Here is a 19815-nt window from a genome sequence, read left to right on the forward strand (position 1 = left end):
GCTTGAAGCAGGTCGTGCTTGTAACATCCTTTGAGAAGTCACTCTCTCCTTACCGCTTGAGCTTCATTTGATAAGTTGACTTAATGAGAAAGTAGTGCATTCTTGTACTTCAAGTTTTTATCTATTTTTCTGACCTCAAATTGTCTCGGCTCCAGTTGTCTAAAGACCTAAAATGTGCAGGGAGTCTGATAAAAAGTTCCATGGCAATAGTGACGAGTGTTTTATCTTTTGTGTATGTCAGCATGTCAGAACATGACAGGGACATTGGTGAGAGCATCAGACTCCTTACTCTTAATGCCATGGCTGGTAAGTTACAGATGGCTTGTGAGAAGTGTCCCTTTTTCTTCCTGTCTTGTGAGGAAGAAAACTATTCTGCTAAATTTATTTACAATTTTAAGGAGTAACTTTCTTTGCTGAAATATTATTTGTTGCTCCTGTCTTGGAGGGCATTTTCTTCCCCAACAATATGACCAATAGGACTGTTGCCTCCTTTGAAAGATGATGGCTTCACCAAGAAGACCCTTACAGTGAGAGCAGACCTGTGACTGGTTAACTGACTGTAATACCTGTCAGACCAGAGAATATGAGATTTAAAAAAAAAAAAAAAAACAAACACAACACTATAAAACCAAACTGCTTAGGATTAGAAAAAGAAGTACTTACTATCTGATAACTACCAGGGCAGAAAGATTTAGTATCTCATTCCTAGAAGATGTGTGCAAGTTCCTGCAGCAGTTTTTGTTTAACACTGGGAAGATCTTAAAAGCAACGTTTCCTTGAACATGCTCTCTAAGGAGTAAAACCTCTAAATTGTTGATTTGGCAGCTTCCATAGCATAGTGAAAGGTACGAAAACCAACCTCTCTGATTAATGAATCTGCCAAAAATGTCTGGATGCGCTGGAGTTAGGATGAGAGAAAGAGCCAATTCGTTGTATAGTTCAGTAAAATTTATGAGTGTGTGGGCTTAAAACCAAATGCAATGCTGTTGTCAGTAGTATGCCGAAAAAGAAAAATGTGCTGTTCAGTCTCTCTTGGTCATAGCTGTACTCCAGTGAGCTACTTGATGGCCATAAAAGCATGAAATCTACACCGTATAATGTAGGGTGAATGAAGGCATGAAATTATGAAAAATGAAAATATATGGGAGATTTGTTTGGAGTTTATTCCCAAAACTCATTTAATTTAGAGAATTAAAGAATTTTATTCAGTACACTAAATGGGATTACTCATGAGATTAACAGGGCACAATTGGAGTTGATTGTAGACCGTTCATAGGGAGAAAGTAGATTAGAAAGGAATGGCAGAATAAAATTCAAAATCACAAATTGTTTGGAGCATGTTGGTTGCTAAGGGAAACACTGTATATGGAAATGTAGATAAAAACATAACAAGGTAACGTGATCCCAAGGCTCCTTTCTAACACAAGCAAATTTCCTGGGCTCTCTGAATCTCTTGGGCTGGGTATGACTGAAGCCCAAAAGCACAGAAACAAGAATGGAGAGCCACAACTTTTCATGCCTACAAGCTAGAAATAATCCATCTGATTTTTGAGAGTTACCAATTGCAATTGATGTAACCTTGACTGCTAATGAGGTACAAAAAGGTGTTCTTTCTTCTCTTGCCTTTTCAATGCATATAGATGGAAACTTTTCAAAGTTATTACATATTGAGATCGGTCTAATTCTTAAAATGAGAGAACAAAACACTGAAAACAGTACTCTTAAAATGAATAGTAATTAATTACTCATGTAATTGCATTAATTAAACTTGGCTATGCAATTAGGGAGCTAATTATGTTTAAAACACAATTGCACATTTCAATCACTGCCCACACCCTGGGGATCACCCATTTTTTCCTCCTCCCTCATTAGACCTTCTGTAATCTCCTTCTCCTGTTAAATGGTGTGATTGAAGCTGAGAACATGTATGCATAGATGTGCATTTGCTTTCTGCAGCAAATGTGTCCTGTTAAAAGCTTAAAATGCTTTTATTGTGCCATTTTATTAAAAAAAAAAACCACCAAAATTAATATTTTATTATTATTATTCTTTGTCGCCTCCAAAGAATAATTTTTGTCTCCTACAGGTAAATATGTACATGAAGTCATTGAGTCATATGTATAAAATATATTTAATTTAAAGAAATTATAAACTAGAAAAGAATCTCTGTTAAAGTGCTTTAAGTTTGGGTTTGTTTTGGTTTTTTTTGTTGGGTTTTTTTTGTTTGTTTGGTTGGTTTTTTTAATGGGAATAGAGGAATGGAGGAGCTTGCTTGGATCATGGGAGTCTAGTCCCATCGTGTCACAAGCAATCAGATTGTATAATCTTTTCCATGAATATGTCAGATTTGATCTGAAAATTAGTTGTTTGTTTCTTCCTCATTATCTCTGTTAACAGGCTGTTCAAGAGTCACATTCCTTTGATGCTTAGCTAACTTTTCTAATTTACAGTGTCACTGTGATAACTTTGCATGTATTTACTCTTGTGCAAGCGTTACTGTTCCAGAAATCATCCTAGCAGCCTTTCACTGTACTTGCTACAGTTTGCATTCACGTATGCTGAATATTATTGCCTGGAGTTGTACAAGATCTCTCCACTGAGTCATTCCTATCCTATGCTAATACAATGGCTTTATATGAGTATTTTATTGTCGTGTGATCAGTTGGTATCATTTTTTCCTATTCTGTTCTTCACAGCTGATAGCGATTGGCTATCCATTTCCTCCAATTTCCAGCATCTTAGTTGTCAAGGTAGCTTTTTTCCCTGAGAGATTTTGACCCTTCTTTTGTGCTGTGTCATCAGCAGATTTTACTGGCATTTTCCTACTATATGTGGCAGTCATTACTGAAAATATTTAACAGGATAGTCCTTGGAGCTTCACTTGCAACCTACTTCCTGTGCAGTAACACCCCTTTCAGCATAAACTATTTCTCATTAGCCGGTTCCTATCTTGCCTTACAGTCATTAAAATTCTTGTCTTACTATTTTGCACAATACACTGTACCCAGAGCTCTGTTGAAGGCCTTAAAAATATGCTATTTTTGTTCTAATTGACATTATTCAAATAATATGGCAGTGAATGATTTAACTAGTACATTTTTGCTACCTGATAAAGGTCTTAGAGTCTAACTTAAAATCCATAGGAGGTACCACAACAAACAATTTGAAGATTTTTGAAAGAAGGTTTTACTTCCAAAATAAGTTACGAAAGAGCAATGTTGTGATGTATTTTCATACTTATTTGTTATTAACCGTATTATTATGGTATGGCATGATACGGCATTAACGTTAATTCTTGTGAAACTGGAGTTTCTCTGATGCTGGCTGTTGCTGTCTTGTACAGCCACGGCAGCTTATACTTCTGCTTTCCAAAGTCTTTGGAAGTGTCTCGTTGAATGATGTCCACATACATTAAGTTAGTCTTCTAGAGGGAATTCAGGCAGTGTAAACTTTGCAAGTCTAGTTAATTATTTTCAAACCTGATTTATACTGTCTGTGAACATTTTGCATATTTTTGATTGCTAAAATACATCAGTGAAAGTTGGGAGGAGTTTCTGCTGGTTGAGTCTTAATATATTTTGGCATCTTATTTACAGCTGACGAGTTTATCACTGCCTTGTAGGAAATCCTCCAGGGACTTACTATTTAATAACCTGAAGAATAGATTTTGGAACCTGTTTTGACTCCCTGAGAAAAGAGCAACTGTTCACTTCACTGGTGTAGAACTGGTCCCTGAAACCTTCAAACACATACTTAACATATGTCTGTATGTGCGTTCAAAGTCGTTTAATTTAAATCTCGTGACATCTGACTCTGGAATCTCCTACACATCCTGGGCTTCTTTTAAGTCGTTGAGCATGTTTAATACTAGTTAGGATTAGACTCAGTTTTTCTGTGGCTCTAAGGGCTCTGCGGTGCTGGCTGTTCCAGATTCAAGATAAGGAATATCTCTTGTGGGTTGGGAGCAATACCTACTCTGTCCTAGGGTTCATTAATTTCAGGGGAATTACGGGCCGATGACGGGATGATACTTTTTACAGAATTTCTCAGGAGTTAGGCATGGCTGTAAGTGCAGGGCATTGCAGAGCTGTGCCGCATAAGATTTGTGCTGCTACAGGACTATTAAGTTAAACGTCTTATAAAATAGAATACAAAGAACTGTGGTTTTTGCAGTTATTTTACAATATTTAAAAAATATTTTTCTGTGAACATTTTTCTCTCCCTTTTCTTGAACAGTTTGGCCTTGCACTTGTCTCTGCTCAGTTGCATGCTTGATTACTCATCATATTTTGTGTTTTCTGCATCTAAAGTTAAAGAAGAAAAGACATTCTAATGTGTACTAACAAAACTTTGGCATTAGAAGGCACAAAACTAATAATTATAAAGTCCACATCTTTGCTTCTCATGCCTTGGTATGAGGCAGGAAAGGCAATGGCGAGGTGTCCGCGTTGGCTGTGTGCCGCGGCGGGAAGGCCCCTGTCCTAAGTCCGGCCGCGTGGCTTGCCCGTGGGGAGGAGGGGGCCGCGCTGCCTGGCTGCTCCTCGTCTCCGGCCCGGCGTGACCCAGCCGCCACTCCGTCTTGCAGCGTGGTGGTGGGACACGATGTGGGATAACCGTGTTCTGATCACCTCATGGGTGCAGTTCCCGGTCGGTTGAGGAGAGCGCCGGGAGGGGAGGAGAGGAGGAGCAGCCCACCCAGCTTGCTGCCAGCGGAGCCCAGCCTGCAGGCGAGGCTGCTCTGTTCTTAGGCAAAAATATTTTCAAAGGCAGTCGTCTTGACTTTCACCAGCAGTTGGAGGAAATTGTCTCGAGAAGTGGTTATCCTACTAAAAATAGAATAATAATGAAAATAGCAAAAATATAGGTTTGGTCACTGTTGGTGATGATGTCTGGTTTTCCTGTCCTAAGAAATACTTGAGTAAAAGCCGAGTGTAGATGTGCACTCATTTAATAATGATTTTCCCATTAGCTGTGTGCAACTTTTCTAAAACTTGCAGGGAAACCTATTTGGTATATCATAAATATTTTAAAAATGAGATCTGTCAGTTTGATTGCATGTGATTACCTACCTCAATAACATTTTCTTATTCTTGCTGTGAATTCCAGTGCTTTTTTCTCCCTTAGATGCGGTAGAATTGTACGTTCCCAATCAAAATCGACAAGTATATTAATTAGCCTACCCAAACTCCACACCTTTGTGGCTGTTTTGCTGGTTTTGGCGGGTACTGCACAGCAGGCTGAGGTGGTGGCAGGGGTCCCGAGGGGTCCCACCTGTGCTGCTGCGCACCCGCTGTATGGAAACCTGGGAGCTGGGGGGGGGAGGCAGGATTCACCACCCATCCGCCCCGTCCTTGGTGGCCAGGTGCAGGCCAGCCCTCTGAACTGTCGCATTTGTACCTGGGCACAGGGATGGCGGAGCCTGCCATTTCAGACTGCTCTCGGCACCGTCCTGGGACGTCTGTTGGTTGACAGTGGGTGAGAGAGGAGCATTAAACTCGCAGTTAAAATGCAGTGGCAATTAAATTCTGTGAAGAATTACTATTGCGAGAGAAGGACACTTCTTGTTTATGTTTTTGTCATTGTGGCTGGTATTGTTTGCCTTTACTATCTTTAAATTTCTTCCTAAGCTTTAAAAAGTGTTCTGTTTTAACATACAAAGCAAAGCTCCTAACGTGTCTTAGAATAGGTAGGCAAGTGGTTTCAGTAGGGTGGGAGAGAGGGAAATAAGGCAATAAAACATACACAGACATCTCTGTAGGGTTTTCCTTTCTGTCAGTTTACATGTGAAATTTGAATAATGGTTGGACTTTCTATTTTTTCCTGGTATTCTGTCGCTGCTTTTTTCCGTTAATTATCTTATCCCCCCCCCCCCCCCCCCCCGCCTTGTTTTCTATGATCTGATCATCCAACTCACTCCACAGATTATAACAAATAATCGGGTCTTTTGGTTTTATGTGTTTTTTGTGTTTTTCATGGCACAAGTTACGTGCTATGAAAGGTCTTACTCTCAGTATCAGGTTTTGAGTACAGGGATACTTGGAACAGTGAGTGGAGCTACAGCTGAAGAGCAGGTTAACTGTTTTCCCCTCATTTGTGAGACTTCTGCTTTATTTATACATTCAAAGATTTACACCAGTAAGGATCCCATGGGGGGATTACCCTAACTGCTTGGAATGGCCTGAATTCTAATGAGTAATGTGCACTTTGTAAGGCTTGAGCAGGTAGTGTCATAGACGTGGAAGTGATGAAAAAGGTTTATTGAAGTGATAGAGATCTTTACATCATGTGTCAGCAAGATGGAATGAAGGGGAACTTTTTATTTAATGGGAATGGACGTGAGTCAAGGATTCTCTAATCTCATTTCTAATAATCTTCAGCAGAGAAACTTGTACTTAAATTTTGTTACAAGCGAAGTTTTGTTTAGTTAGTAAGCAACTTCTTTTTTGTAAGAAGGACAAACGGTTTCATCCAAAACAAAACTATAGGTAAACTTCAGAGAAGATTCCTCCACCCCAGTCATGCTTTGATGTTCTGGTAATGAAGCACAGATAACTGATTTCTTGAATGTCATGAAAACCAGTGGTACATTTAATATATCTAGACTGCTTTCTTATTAATATGAAAGTTTGGCATTTAGATTTGAAGAAGTGGGTTTGAGGGAAATGACTGAAAAGTTTAAAATCTGGATGGAGAGAAAAGCTTCTGCAATGTTGGTAAGAAGTCAGTATGAATGTTTTGTAGTGTTTAAGCTGAGTATTACTGGAGCAGACACAGGGATTTGATTAATTCATTAAGTAGGTAAAGTCTTTCCTGTTAGTGACATCCTGGGTCTTTCCTTAGAAGCTCTTACTAATTGGAATAAACTATGCAGCACTGTAAAAAAGTGCAGTTTTTCATTTGGCATGTTGTGGTTCTCAGCTAGTTCTGAAATCTTACCAAGATAAATTGTACTTGATACAGAGACAATAGTGGTGTAGAATACTGGAATGTTACAGTCTAGAATATTATGGTCTAGAATACAATTTTTACAATTTTTTGTGGATAGTTGTCTTCAAAAGAAGACTTTTGAATGAGTATTAACACACTTTAAATGAACAGCATTATCTCATACTGTTACCACACTATCATGTCAAGCTATATGTATTTTATATACATAAAATCACTTCTGCTTGTTTCCATAACCAAATAGGATCTTAAAATGATGTCGTTGAATCACAACCATTCTTGTAGTTGTGTTGACTGCAGAGTTTTTAACATAAATTTTTAGCAAACAAATCAGAAGCCTCATCCGAAGTCCCACTCTAGGAGTTAACTGGCCACTTTACGTTCTAAAATGTCAGATGATTTGCTCTAGAGAAAAAAATGTAGCGTTGGATTTTTCCATTCGGCTAACTCACCTACTAAAATAATAGTACTGGAACAGTTGAGTATGGCTGCATGCATCAGGATAGAGAGGAATTTCAATCAGAACAGTGGGAGGGAAAAGTGAAGGGAGCTAATTGTTAACTTGGGAAATTGGAGGAAGCTTATATGGAAAAGTACATTGATAGTGCAACATAATATTGTTCAAATAAATTCTTTGCCTCATGGTGGAAATATGCAAGCTTTTTAGTATTTCCTATTTTCTGTTCATACAGTCTGGGTTTATCGTTGAATAAAAATACATGAAATATACCTGTGGTGGTTTAATTAAAATAAATAGGGCAGAATAGCATTTAACATGATTGCATAGTGAACCTAATGAGTTCAAGATCCAACAGTGCTTTACAGATTAGTTACTATCTAATGCAATTAGTTCATAATTTTATCTATAATGTTTGGCTCTGAGCTTTTAATAAATTAATCAGACTGGGACCACTTGAAACAGTTAAACCTGAAACCTCTAGATCATTGGTCTCAAATAAATGACCTAAATTAAAATAACACTTGCATAATCTATAGTACTCCTTATTGGTAATGCAAGCAATAGGTTTAATTGTGTTCTCTGACTGCTGTTGCTTTTAAGGTCTGTTTTAATTTCAGAGGGAATCATTCTCTATTCCATTACAACACAGTAGGTTGAAAGCCTAACTGTAGGTTTTTTTCTCTAAGAATATACAATGTTACAGCTTTCTATAATATCCACAGGTTTTAGGACCTGCCCCAAAATGGTGTTCCTTCTTGGACAGCTTGACTGAAGAACTGGAAGAGAATCCAGAGAGCACAGTTTATGATGATTACAAATTCGTTACCAGAAAAGACCTTGAAAATTTAGGTAAAACAGTTGAATATCCTCTTTAGCTGACTTCTTTGTTCAGTTTTTGATTATTTACACATATAAGTGTTATAATTTTGATGTGACATATGAGGACTGTTAGAAAGTCACTGGCAGTAGTTTCCTCCAGTCTTCTTGGTTATTAATATACCAGACTGATGGCTGTATGTTCCCAACCAGTGCAACACTGGGTATTTGTGTTTCTCAGATTTTTATCCCGTGAAGATGATTGATATTTGCTGATTTGTCCAGGAATCTGTTGTGTGTGCTTTCAGACACTAAATGAAAGGCATAGGAAGAGAAGTTGGTTTAGTTATCAAAATATTTTTGAGGTGCTCAAACAGTGTGGTGGAACTCACAGCAAAATCTGCCAAAGGCTATCCTATTTGAATGTAGTGATTTCCAGAAAACACAAATCATTCTGGGGCTAATAGAAACAGAGTTTCAAGGAATTAGAATGCTGAAAGTTATATAGCAGAGAAGGTAGGCGTGCTTCTCCCAAGGTAGTTAGTCCTTTTCTGTCTGCTGCGTGTTTTGATTGCAGTGCTTTGCTCCAGTTTAATTAACCTCTGAATATGGGAGTTGGGTTTGGCCTGGCAGGACGCCATACAAGGAGGAGGTCATCCAAAGCACCTGCATCTTCAGCTTTACGAGTTCTAGAGTAGATGGTCTGAATGTAGCTCACAGACCCCTATCCCAATTGTAAGGGAATAAGGTAATGTAGTGTTATCTACACAGAGACTTGACTGGGAATACTTATTCTGCTTTAAATTCACTATAGCTTAATCAAATTCATTTCCCTATAGATGCAGGCTTTCAAATGAAGAACCAGCTTAAGGGATATTCTATATTGCATATGTTAGGGTTTCTTTGTATTACTCACCATTAGCTGGAGGTACTCTCATTTTGAAATATGCAGGAAGATTGTTTCCTGCAAACAGTTAACAAAATTTTTAGAAACAACTTTGCTTTCTGAGATGCGGAGCAGTTTCTCACTTCTGTATTTTTGCAATTAGTTCTAGAAGAATTTTATTAATTCTTAATTTCTAAAGATTCAGGGTCTGTAGAGGATACTTTGCTATAAAAAGCTTTTCCTTTTCTCAGTCCTGGAATTTCGTGAAGATACATGGAAGGAAAATCAGAGAACTGTTAAGTATTTTCATTTTTACTTAGGTTAGGGCCTAGGGTGACAGTTTTATCACCTGATGTGGTACTGTATTTTTTTCCAACATGTTGATTCTTCAAAGATAGTGACCCAAGGCAAAACTCTTTAATTAAAAACATCTCTATACCACACTAAAAAAGTGATTGTCAAACACCTATGGACTTCCAAAAAAATCCTCTCGGAATTTTTCTTCATGAACTTTTAAGGAGCGTAGTACATGTGGGTGTTTTTAAAAAGCGCACAGTAACATGTGTTATGACAAGAAAAATGGATTTTCTTGTTCTGAAGAAGCTTGAATTTCTTGCTGGCCAAACTGATTTTTTTTTTTTTTTTAATGTTTTTACTTAGTCTTTACGTAATGGATGTGACTGTTAGATTGATGTGTTGCATTAGCAGTGCTTGTTTGTCTTGAATCAGGTAAGTGAAGTGGCTAGCTTGGAATAGGAATTCTTTGTATATGAAAGCTCTTTGAATTCCTCTGTAACTTTTTTCCCAGGCCTTTCTCATCTCATTGGATCATCATTGCTCAGAGCATATATGCATGGCTTTTTCATGGACATAAGACTTTATCATAAGGTAAATAAGGCTGATCTTTGTCAATTTTTACTCTTAACAATAAAATATGTGTGTTGGGTTTTTGGTGGGGGGGTGGTGGTTTTTGTTTTGTGGGGGTTTTTTCCTCCAAAAAACGGACTGTCTCTTGTATTTATGGTATTTTCTTTTTACTTCCTCCTGCTTGTTCAAAGGCAAAAATGATGGCCAACCCCTTTGCCTATGAAGAATACAGAAGAGAGAAAATAAGGCAGAAGATAGAAGAAACACGTGCACAGAGAGTTCAACTAAAGGTAAATCCTGTAAACAATGAGTATAGTTCTGGGAAAACTATTCACAAAGAGTAATATATTCTTAAGTGTATCTCAGAGATGTAATGACTTAGGACTTGATTCTGTTTATCATCAGAGACACAAAGTAATTTATAGAACTTTTTGAATGGAACCATAAAATTCCCATGCATGTGATCCCCACAGATGAGAAAGCTGTAAAAGAGCAGCTCACATTTGCCACTTGAGTGAGTAACCCACTGGTAAAACTTGCAGTTTCTACTTCTTTCATTGAACTAAATGATTTAAGCCATTAAAACACTGGATAACTCTGGAAAGAGAATATAAAAATAGTATTGCGTTTGTAACTAGTAGCTTTCTAGATTGAATTTGTTCAACATACAAGGAAAAATAATTGCTTTTAAAGTACTAAAGCTGATGCATTACAAGGAAAAAATGATACAGAAGTTCTGGTTAAATTTTCTTCAAGTGCTGTTGCTTAACTAATACCTAGAAATATTTGGAACCAGTCAAGGAGCTTTTCAGCAAGAGTTAGAAGAATGAATAAGAATACTCTCTTCACCACACTTAAGAATGTAATGCATATAGGGGTTTGCGTGTGTAAAAGAGTAATTTACTGATTAGTTGCTTTCCTCTCTTTAGAAACTTCCAAAAGTCAATAAGGAGCTTGCACTCAAACTGATTGAAGAAGAAGGAGAAGAGCAACAGGTTACTAAAAAAAGGAAACAGAAGGTGAGCTTTTGTTTTGGAGACTTCTCTAACTGGGATCACAGAAATAGTAATGCTTACAGTATTGATTTTTTTTTTGTTGTTGGGGCTTTTTTTGTTATCTGGCCAAACAGATTCAAAGTTCCATTGTTTCTGTTTCTCATAAATAACTTATTCTAGTAGGTGGCTTTAAGGTGTACTTCACTGTAGCTGCAGTACCAAAAAGGCCATGTAGTAACTTAAAGCTTAAAATGATGAAATATTCACTGTGAAGTGATATGGGCTTCACAGGACTCCAGAAGCTAGCTAAATGCAGAGTCAATACCAAAGTTGTTCAAAAAAGACCTGTTGTTTGCATTTGTTGGTATCTTGGTGGTGACCATGACAAGATAGATGTTATCTGTAAAACTGAAGATACAATTGCCTGTCTTTGTACGCACAGTTGACTACATTTTATAAAATAGCCAAAATGGTTTGCTCTTATGCAACCGGAATTCTTCCTGATGTTCAAAATAATCAATCTTTATCCTAAGCGAAGTCTAAATGACCAAATGAGTTAATGTTTAGTATCGGGGTGTGGGGGAGGGTTCTGTAGGTAGCACTTCATAGGTGATCATTCTCACAGGCCTGTAGCATTCGTGAAAGGCAGGCATTATCTTCCTGTGGCATCTAATGAAATCCTGTGTGTTACAGTTACTAGGAAGCATGAACTACTGGAAAAGTAGGTGGTGGTAAAACCTTAAATGCAGACTAAGCCAGTGTTAGGATGGAAATACAAGTTCAATAAATGGGGGCTGATTTGTCTAGGAGTGCATATAAATTGTATTATTAAGTGGACTAAAAAGAGTATGTGTAAAAATGCATATTCTGGTTATTTTCCTGAAATGGCATTAGAGTCTTATGAAAAGCAATTTATTTTAGGCTTTGGGATTTAGTTTTTGGCTGTGTGACTACAAGTCACACATTTGCAACAGTTTCTGTGTTTGAAATCTACATTTGTTTTCTGTATCTTCCCTGCCCCCTCCCCCCCCCCTTAGGTAACAATGAAAATTCAATGCTAGGGTGGGATAAATGTGCTGGTGTAATTTTGGCAATGTTGAAAGATCAGCTTTTTATATTAAAAAGCTATGTACTTAATAATTTTAAAAAGATGACAACAGGTATTTGCAGAAGCTGAAATTGTAGCTTGAACTGTTCCTAATTCAACAGTAGCATAATTTAAACTGAATTCATTTTACTTTGACATGAATGAAACTGCCTTTTTCGTTCCGTATGCGAGGGCAGTGAAGAAAAAGTGTGTAAGGTGTATAGAAACACTCTTATGTATTTACAGTAAAACAGTAGTAGCATTGCATAAAGACATGTTTACCTTGATAATTTGTTGTACATGTTGTACAATCATCCCCGTCAGGCAGGGTATTTGCCTTGGAGGTACTGCTGATTAGTCAATAGATATCAACACGTCTCCAGACTAGCTGGCTTGAATGTATGAGAAACATTAATTCAAAAATATTAGTAATTGTGTATTTAAGGTGTCTATAGTATGCATAAAGAAAACCAACCTGTCTTGCTTACAGGTAACTTAGAATGATGTTTATTTGATCTTTGTGAAAGTAATAAAATATAATAAGCATAAATCTTGATTTTATATGACCTGGAAGGAACTGGCATTTCACATGCTGCTTTTGAATTTTGTTTAATTAAAAGGTGTTACTTACTTTACCAATGTCCGTTTCAGAATTTTATAACTCACTCATGCTTTGCTTCTTTTCCAGAATCTGCCTAGCCTTCTCAAAGATGATCGTTTTAAGGTCATGTTTGAGAATCCAGATTACCAGGTGGATGAGCAGAGTGAAGAATTTAGGCTACTTAACCCACTTGTTTCTAAAATAAGCGAGAAAAGAAAGAGGAAACTAAAGATCTTAGAGGAACTGGAAGCACAAGAACAGGTAAAATATTTTCCACTTGGATTAGGACAAATCCATAGTTTTCTTTGTTTCAAGCATTCAGATTTTTCACCCTAGAAAGAAGGAAAGATGGAGGCAATGCAAGAATGTCTTATCAGCTACAGTAATTAAGTGCAATTTATAATGTTATTCTAGTTTTTAGATGTGAACAATATTGTGTCTACATTAATGTAGGTTTGAAAAGCGTAAAACATGTAGGTGGAAAAAATTTTATAATATATCTTCTGCTTCATTTGCTGTTACTGCTTTTGTTCAAATTTTAGTTCTCTTCAACTGTGTCTATGTAAAAGCTGTCACGTACTCTCATTGCAGGAATGGTTTGAAAAGAAAATTAGTTGATGATTTCTTATTTTGTACTATTTTTGTCTGCAGGAAGAGGAGGAAGAACCAGAAGGAAAAGCAAGTGATGCAGAAAGTTCTGAGAGTTCAGATGATGAAAAAGGCTGGGTTGAAGAGGTCAGGAAACAGCGCAAGCTTCTACGCCAAGAGGAAAAAGTAAAGCGGCAGGAAAGGTTCAAGGAGGATCAGCAAACATTACTGAAACCTCATTTTTTTGAGATTAAAGAAGGAGAGGAATTCAGAAGCTTCAAAGACTCTGCCAAAAAACAAAAATTAATGAAGTAAGACTAATGTTCCTGTTTTAATAGCTGGGGGTGGGCAATTCTCAAGTATTTCTCTACAACGCAGGCCAGTGGCATTTTGGCTCAGAAGCACTTACTAGTAAAGCCACATCTGGCGACACAGGGATATAACTTAAAGCGACGTAGTTGTTCAAAGCTTTGTTTTGTAGTTAAACAAATATGATGTTTAAAGTATGGCAGAGATACAACACAAATGAGATGAGTAAGAGATTAATATTCTGATCCAGGTTTGGGGATCCATTAATCAGTGCTGGTGAAGTGCTGCTCTCACAAATAACAACACTGATGTCTGTGAGACTGGTTATATTTGTCCACCAGTGTCAGTATGAGGTTGACAGGCTGGATGTTTTTCATCTGACCCTCTAAAAAGATGTAGAATACTGCATGACTAGACACTGTTTTGGAGGAAGGATCAAGGTGGTAAAAAAGAAAATACTGTTTTGTCTGGGAATTTTTATGGCATCCAGAAACTTTCAAAAAACTGTGCTGTCCTGATATTACCAGGTTTTACTATTTCTGGTTTTCTTTTTGCAATATAAAATAATCAGACTTTTTTTTTTTTTTTAATTTGGATTTCCTTAAATTGATGATCAGCCGGAGTAGTTGGGTACTGTATAAAGAGCACGTCAAACTAAAGGACTTGCTTTTGAGGTGCTTAATGCCTGCAAATCTCACTTTTTTTTTTTTTTTTTTCCCTTCAAAGATGAGATTTAATAGCCTTTTATTATTTGGAGCACAGATGCTAATATTGAAACATTGAAAGACAATAGCTTCAAAGTTCTTGCAGCACAATGGATACAGAGCAGAATTTTGACTAATGTTGGAAACAAGTTGCTGGGCTAGATGGATCTCGTAATAGCCATTATGTCTTTACTTAGAATGAAATGATACAGTCAAAGAAAAGGAAATGAATAATACATATAATGGGGCTGTTTCTTTATGTCACTAATGACTGACTCTACAATCTAGTTGTTTCATGATGGAAATTTTCTGGAGATATGTAAAGAAACATTTGATAAAAAATTTAGCCTGTCCCTTTAAATGAGCAAGTTTTTAACTGGAATTATCATGTAAAATGGTCTTCAAGTATTACTGAGACAGTATTTCTAGATAGTCTAGTAGTCTATTTTTTCCATGCTGTACCTGTAAGACCTCTTTAAATAGAAGTAGTAGTTTTTATAAATTGGCATTTATAGCAGTTCTGCAGAACTGATTCCCATGTTTTCCTTAGCTGTTTTTTATCAGCAAGTGTTTTCACACAGGGATTTTTCTTTGTTCTTAATATTGAGTATATCCATTCATTCTGGACTCTAACGTTATTAGATTTCTCCATCAACTTGCTTCTGATTATTTTTCTTTCTTTCTTCCAGAAGATGAAACAACTTCTTGCTTTTGTCAGGTTTTCTTCTTTGTCAGGAGAAAATCCACTCTGGACACTCTGACAGAGTATTGTAGGTTAAGGATATTTTTTACATTGTACTTAGATTTATAGTCATGTTAACAAGTGACTTGAAAGGAGCCTGAGATACTGGTCAAATGGCCCTGTATTCTCATTGCCATTGAAATGCTTCACTAAAAGGCAGTATGGCTGCAGCCTACTCATGTACTGTTCTTTTACACAAATTCGGCTGCTGACCTCTAAAGGAAATTCTCAAGGACACTCAACTTGAAGTATTAAGATTTCATTTTGTTCAAAACATGGAAGGCTTAAATGTGAACAAGGATACTGACAGTTAAGTAAATAAGCCAAGACAGGTGTTAGGAAGAGAAACATTTGGAAAAAATTATTACAGTGTAACAGAGGACAAAGTAAATTCTTTCATCTGCTGTGTAAAGGGAGAAAAATTATTGCTTCAACTTGGGAAAATTGAAATCAAATACCACAGACCTGTCCAGTGAATGGAGGAGTATCAGTGATGACATAAACCATGGGAAGACTTCTAAAAGACTGCTTTTAGGGAAAAGAGAATCTGTCTTAAGATTTGCTGCTAATTCTCTGCAGAATATTTTGTAAGGTATGATGCATAATTAGGGTGGCTTAGGTTAGATACCCTCTGCGTGGTAGGTGCATAGATGAGATGTAATGTAAAATGTTAAAAAAAAAAAAAAAGAGAGAAAATTGAGGATAGAATAAGATGACAAAAAAATGGATGTGACAGAATTACATCCTTTATGTTTTTCTGAGTTGCTCTCATTGAATTGTCTTTCCATAATTTATTTTTGTCTAAGCAATTGGCTCTATACTCAGTGATCCCATTTGTGCTCATCCAAGCGCTGTTCATAGTGCGGAGTTTGATATTCCTCAAATTCTTAGAAGAAACTAAAAATTAACAGCTGGTATCTGTTTCTTATAATGTATAGCTGATATGATTCTGTAATCATAATGACTTAGTCTGTGTTGTGAGCTACTTGTTTGGTTAATAAGCATTTTTGCATATTATAATTTTATGAAGAAAATACTTAAATATGTTTTCAGCTGGCCTTATTCAGTGTTAAGCAGTCAGCATAAAAATAATTAATTCAAGTAATGTACTGAAAATTGGAAAGACTGTAGTGGCATGTACCATCTGGTGAGGCTGGCATGTTTGTCTTTGATTTGATTTATCCAAGTTATGGAATGATGGTCTGTGACCAATATAATTAAGTACCTTAATACCTTCACTATGCATTTAATGGCTAGGTGTTCTTTTTTTCTCTAATCATATAATGTTCTACCTGAGGAAACAGTTTATGACTTATATAAAACTGGGTGTTTCTTTCAACGTGTTCCTGACTCAGCACGGCTCCAAGCCCAACTTCTAAAGCAGTGGTGCATACTATAAATTTCTTCATAGACCAACAGTCTACGCGTTTCTTTGCACAGGAAAGCTGCAAAATTTAGTCATGGTTGTAAAAAATGCCTTGTCTCAAATCTTCTACATTTCATTTTCCCCTTTTTCACTCTTAGGCTTACACATGAAAACTTGTGAAACTGCTTTGTTTACTTCCTGCATAAGTTCCTTACATAGTAACTTAAAAGGGATGCATAAAAGGAAAGGGTTTTTATCAGTGTGCTGAGACCTCTTCTGATTTTCTTGATGTCCCTTTAAAAGGTTTGTTACTGAAGTTAAGAGCATGTCAAAATTAAAAACTACAGTAGTCATACTTTATAAAGTATGACAGTCAATGTATGTATCTTCAGAGGTGGCCAAGAAAGTCAACAAAAGCCAACAAAAGCATAGTTGACATTCCTAGGTATTGCTAAAGTAAAACAGCAGGAAAAGTCCTGAAAAACTGTTCTCTTTATAACGAGGAAAAAAAATGCCTGGGCAATTTTTTTGTTTGTTTGCTTTTTTTACTGTGGGGCAGGGGAAGTTGCTTTTAATAACACTGTTAATGTATCCCTTGAATCAATTTGTTGAGGATGATTTAAAAAAAACCCCAAAACCAAACAACCCAGCCATTTTAAGTGTTTGTGTATCAATGTGTGCAATTGACTATCATTTGAGGTCTGCACATTTTCAGATAAATATAGCCATACCTGCAATTATTCAGTAAAATTGCAACCCCACAGTGTTTTGCTAATATCTCCTCATTTTAATTTTTCTCCTGACTGAAGCAGTATCTAGGCAGTCATGCTAAATAATTGCTGGGTAATAGCCATATTTCTCCGGTTCACTTTCAAAGGGGAGAAAAATGGGACTTCACTTGAATGTAGAAATCCCACCACAATGTTGGTGACTGATCTTCTGCCATAGTTAGCTCTAAGGCTTAGCTTGTCTTCCCGATGCACACAGATGGAACAAGTTTTTACATGTACTCAATGAAAAATATACTACAGAAAAGAAACACAATCAAAGTACCTAGTCATGAGAAATAAAGTAATTCTTGACAGTAATTTTTCATTGTTAATCTGAACAGTCTTTGTTACATAAAATGGCTCATTAACCAAAATTCAGTGGACTTCAGAGACTTCATGCATAGGCCACCATCCATGAGCCCTTCATCCACAGTGAATGCCAATGACTTTGGTGGCTGCTAATCGTCCGTATTTTTATGATTACTTATTTTCCACTTTAAAACTTGTACAAAAAGTGTCTTTTAGCCTTCTTCAGAGATCTAATAAGGCACTTATAGCAGCATCTCAAGTTGCAGAAGCTAATTTCATTTACAGTTAGGGGAATGTTTTCTAAGCGCATCACAGAGTGAGTTGTCCGATCATACAAGCCATGTCATATTCTCAGGTGGCACTACCTCCTCGTAGGGCCCACATTGTAGAAGAAGGACTAGCCATGTTAGGACTCACAGGTGCCTTTAGGGAGGCTGGGTGAAGCCAGCACCATCCCTGCCTGCCTGCCTCACCCCTGTGCTGGAGGCTGTGCGGGAACAACATGTGTTTCCACTCCTCAGCTGTTGCAATTTACAACCCAACTTCCTGAAGTCAGCAAGGGTGATATTAAATATCAGCTCACAACCTGGAGCAACTGGGGCATGTCCATGTGTCTCGCTTTTGTAGGGGCATTTACTTCCAGTGGGGGAGAGCTGAAAGCAGTATCGGTTTCAACCACAATGGCTACCTCCTCCACAGAAATGCTAGAGTTCAGTGCCTGAGGGTGAGGCTCTATACCAGCTTGCTCACAGAAGCTAACTGATGAGTACCATGAGCTTGAAGGCATACGCTCATGTGGAGCTCCTCTCTGGGGTCAGAGTCTGTCTTATTTATCACGTTCACTTGTTTGCATTGTTCTTTTATTTAGAAAACTATTTGCATTAGACTGTTACAGGCATACTGTCCGAACGGTCATTTTTATTTGGACTAAGTAGTTTGTCTCTATCAGTGAAGTGATTCATTCAGTAGTGAATTTGTTCTGATGTACAGTCAAGATTATTTCCTTCCCTCAAAAGTGTTTCCAATTCAGAAATTATAAGATTTCAAGAAACCTTACTGTTTTTTTATTTGTGTATGTATCTATTACTGCAGCTGAATATTCCTGACTTTTTCTGACATTTCATAGAAAACTATAGCAATAGAAGGGTGTGGTTTCTTTCTCAACTAGAGTCCTGTTGCTTTTTTAGCAGAAAAAACAATGAACTTTACATAAATTTTAAAATGGTTTCTACTAAAAGCAATATCTGGAGGGAATGATTTAAACTTGTCTTTCTCTTCTGTTTACTGAATGTCTATTTTTTAGAGTTATGGCATTTCAGAGTTTCAGAGGAATCGAGATTAGTTTTGACTGCATTATCAGCGTTTATTATAGTAAAAAGATGGCAAGAATTGGGATTAATGTTAATTATTCTCTGCAGGAAAACTCTTGAAGATCGTCTAAAGCTTGAAGAAAAACTTGGCACGCTCAATGTGTCTGATACCACAGTAGGCAGCAAACAGGCAACATTCAAATTAAAGAAGGTGAGCTATATATATAATTTTTTAAGATAATACACAAGTAACTTTAGGTTTTGCATGAAAGAACAGGAACTTTAAAACCGTCAAACAAATGTCCCTCTTCGTTTCTTTATAAGCTGCCAACTCTTCTGTTTCTTGCCAAGAGAATGAAAGCCTCCGGTAGTACACTGTGTGTACTTATAACTCAGGCAGCACTCATAAAATCTTACGTTCCGGTGGAAAATACTGGCTTCCATCTTTTAATAGTTTATTTGCAGACATACCATCAGAAGCTTGTGACCTTACCTGACTTCTGTGCCAGGACTGATGAGGTCTTGGTCTGCAGGTCCAAACGCAATCAGGATGCTGTAGGTGACAGGCTTTCTCTTGGTTGATAATGTTGCTAGGTCTCAGCATGATAAGAACAGAGCTTCTAACCACTTTTGTCATTGAACTTGTGTAACACAGATCACAAGAATGAGCTCTGGTCCTGTTTTACTTGCCAAATTCCATTTGAAGTGTGTAGTTGACTGCTGCCTATCTACCTTTCCCAAAGGGTTTTGATTTCCCATCCTAAGGAATTTTGTAGATTGCAGGCAGGTGATTACTTTATAGTGTGGGCAGAGTTAAATGCATGTGTGCATCTGCTACTGCTGTAGAACACTTAGGGAATTTTTACTAGAAAATTGCTTTAGAACTGAGGAAAGGACACATTATAAAAGCTGAAGACCGATATTAATTGATACTTGAGCTGACAAAATGTACTTCAATTAAAACTGGTTTTCCTCAGGTAAGCCTCTTTGCTGTAATACATTTCTCCTTCCCAGTGGTCAAATATTTTTCTCACTGGTAAAACTGCTGTCACAAGAATGG

General features: G+C 37.1%; 1 protein-coding gene across 2 annotated transcripts in view; it reads left to right on the forward strand.

Moving 5' to 3' along the window:
- The window catches only part of NOL10 (nucleolar protein 10), a 54585-nt gene that overhangs the window by 31847 nt on the left and 2923 nt on the right, over positions 1-19815 (forward strand). For both annotated transcript variants that reach the window (XM_030037472.2, XM_030037473.2), the window contains 7 exons: positions 8128-8254; positions 9916-9995; positions 10166-10264; positions 10904-10993; positions 12745-12918; positions 13309-13556; positions 18864-18966. In XM_030037472.2, the coding sequence (XP_029893332.1) occupies positions 8128-8254; positions 9916-9995; positions 10166-10264; positions 10904-10993; positions 12745-12918; positions 13309-13556; positions 18864-18966 (921 nt within the window). The remainder of the gene's footprint in view (positions 1-8127; positions 8255-9915; positions 9996-10165; positions 10265-10903; positions 10994-12744; positions 12919-13308; positions 13557-18863; positions 18967-19815) is intronic.

The sequence above is a fragment of the Aquila chrysaetos genome, chromosome 15, assembly GCF_900496995.4.
Source record: "Aquila chrysaetos chrysaetos chromosome 15, bAquChr1.4, whole genome shotgun sequence".
Classification (NCBI taxonomy): Eukaryota; Metazoa; Chordata; class Aves; order Accipitriformes; family Accipitridae; genus Aquila; species Aquila chrysaetos.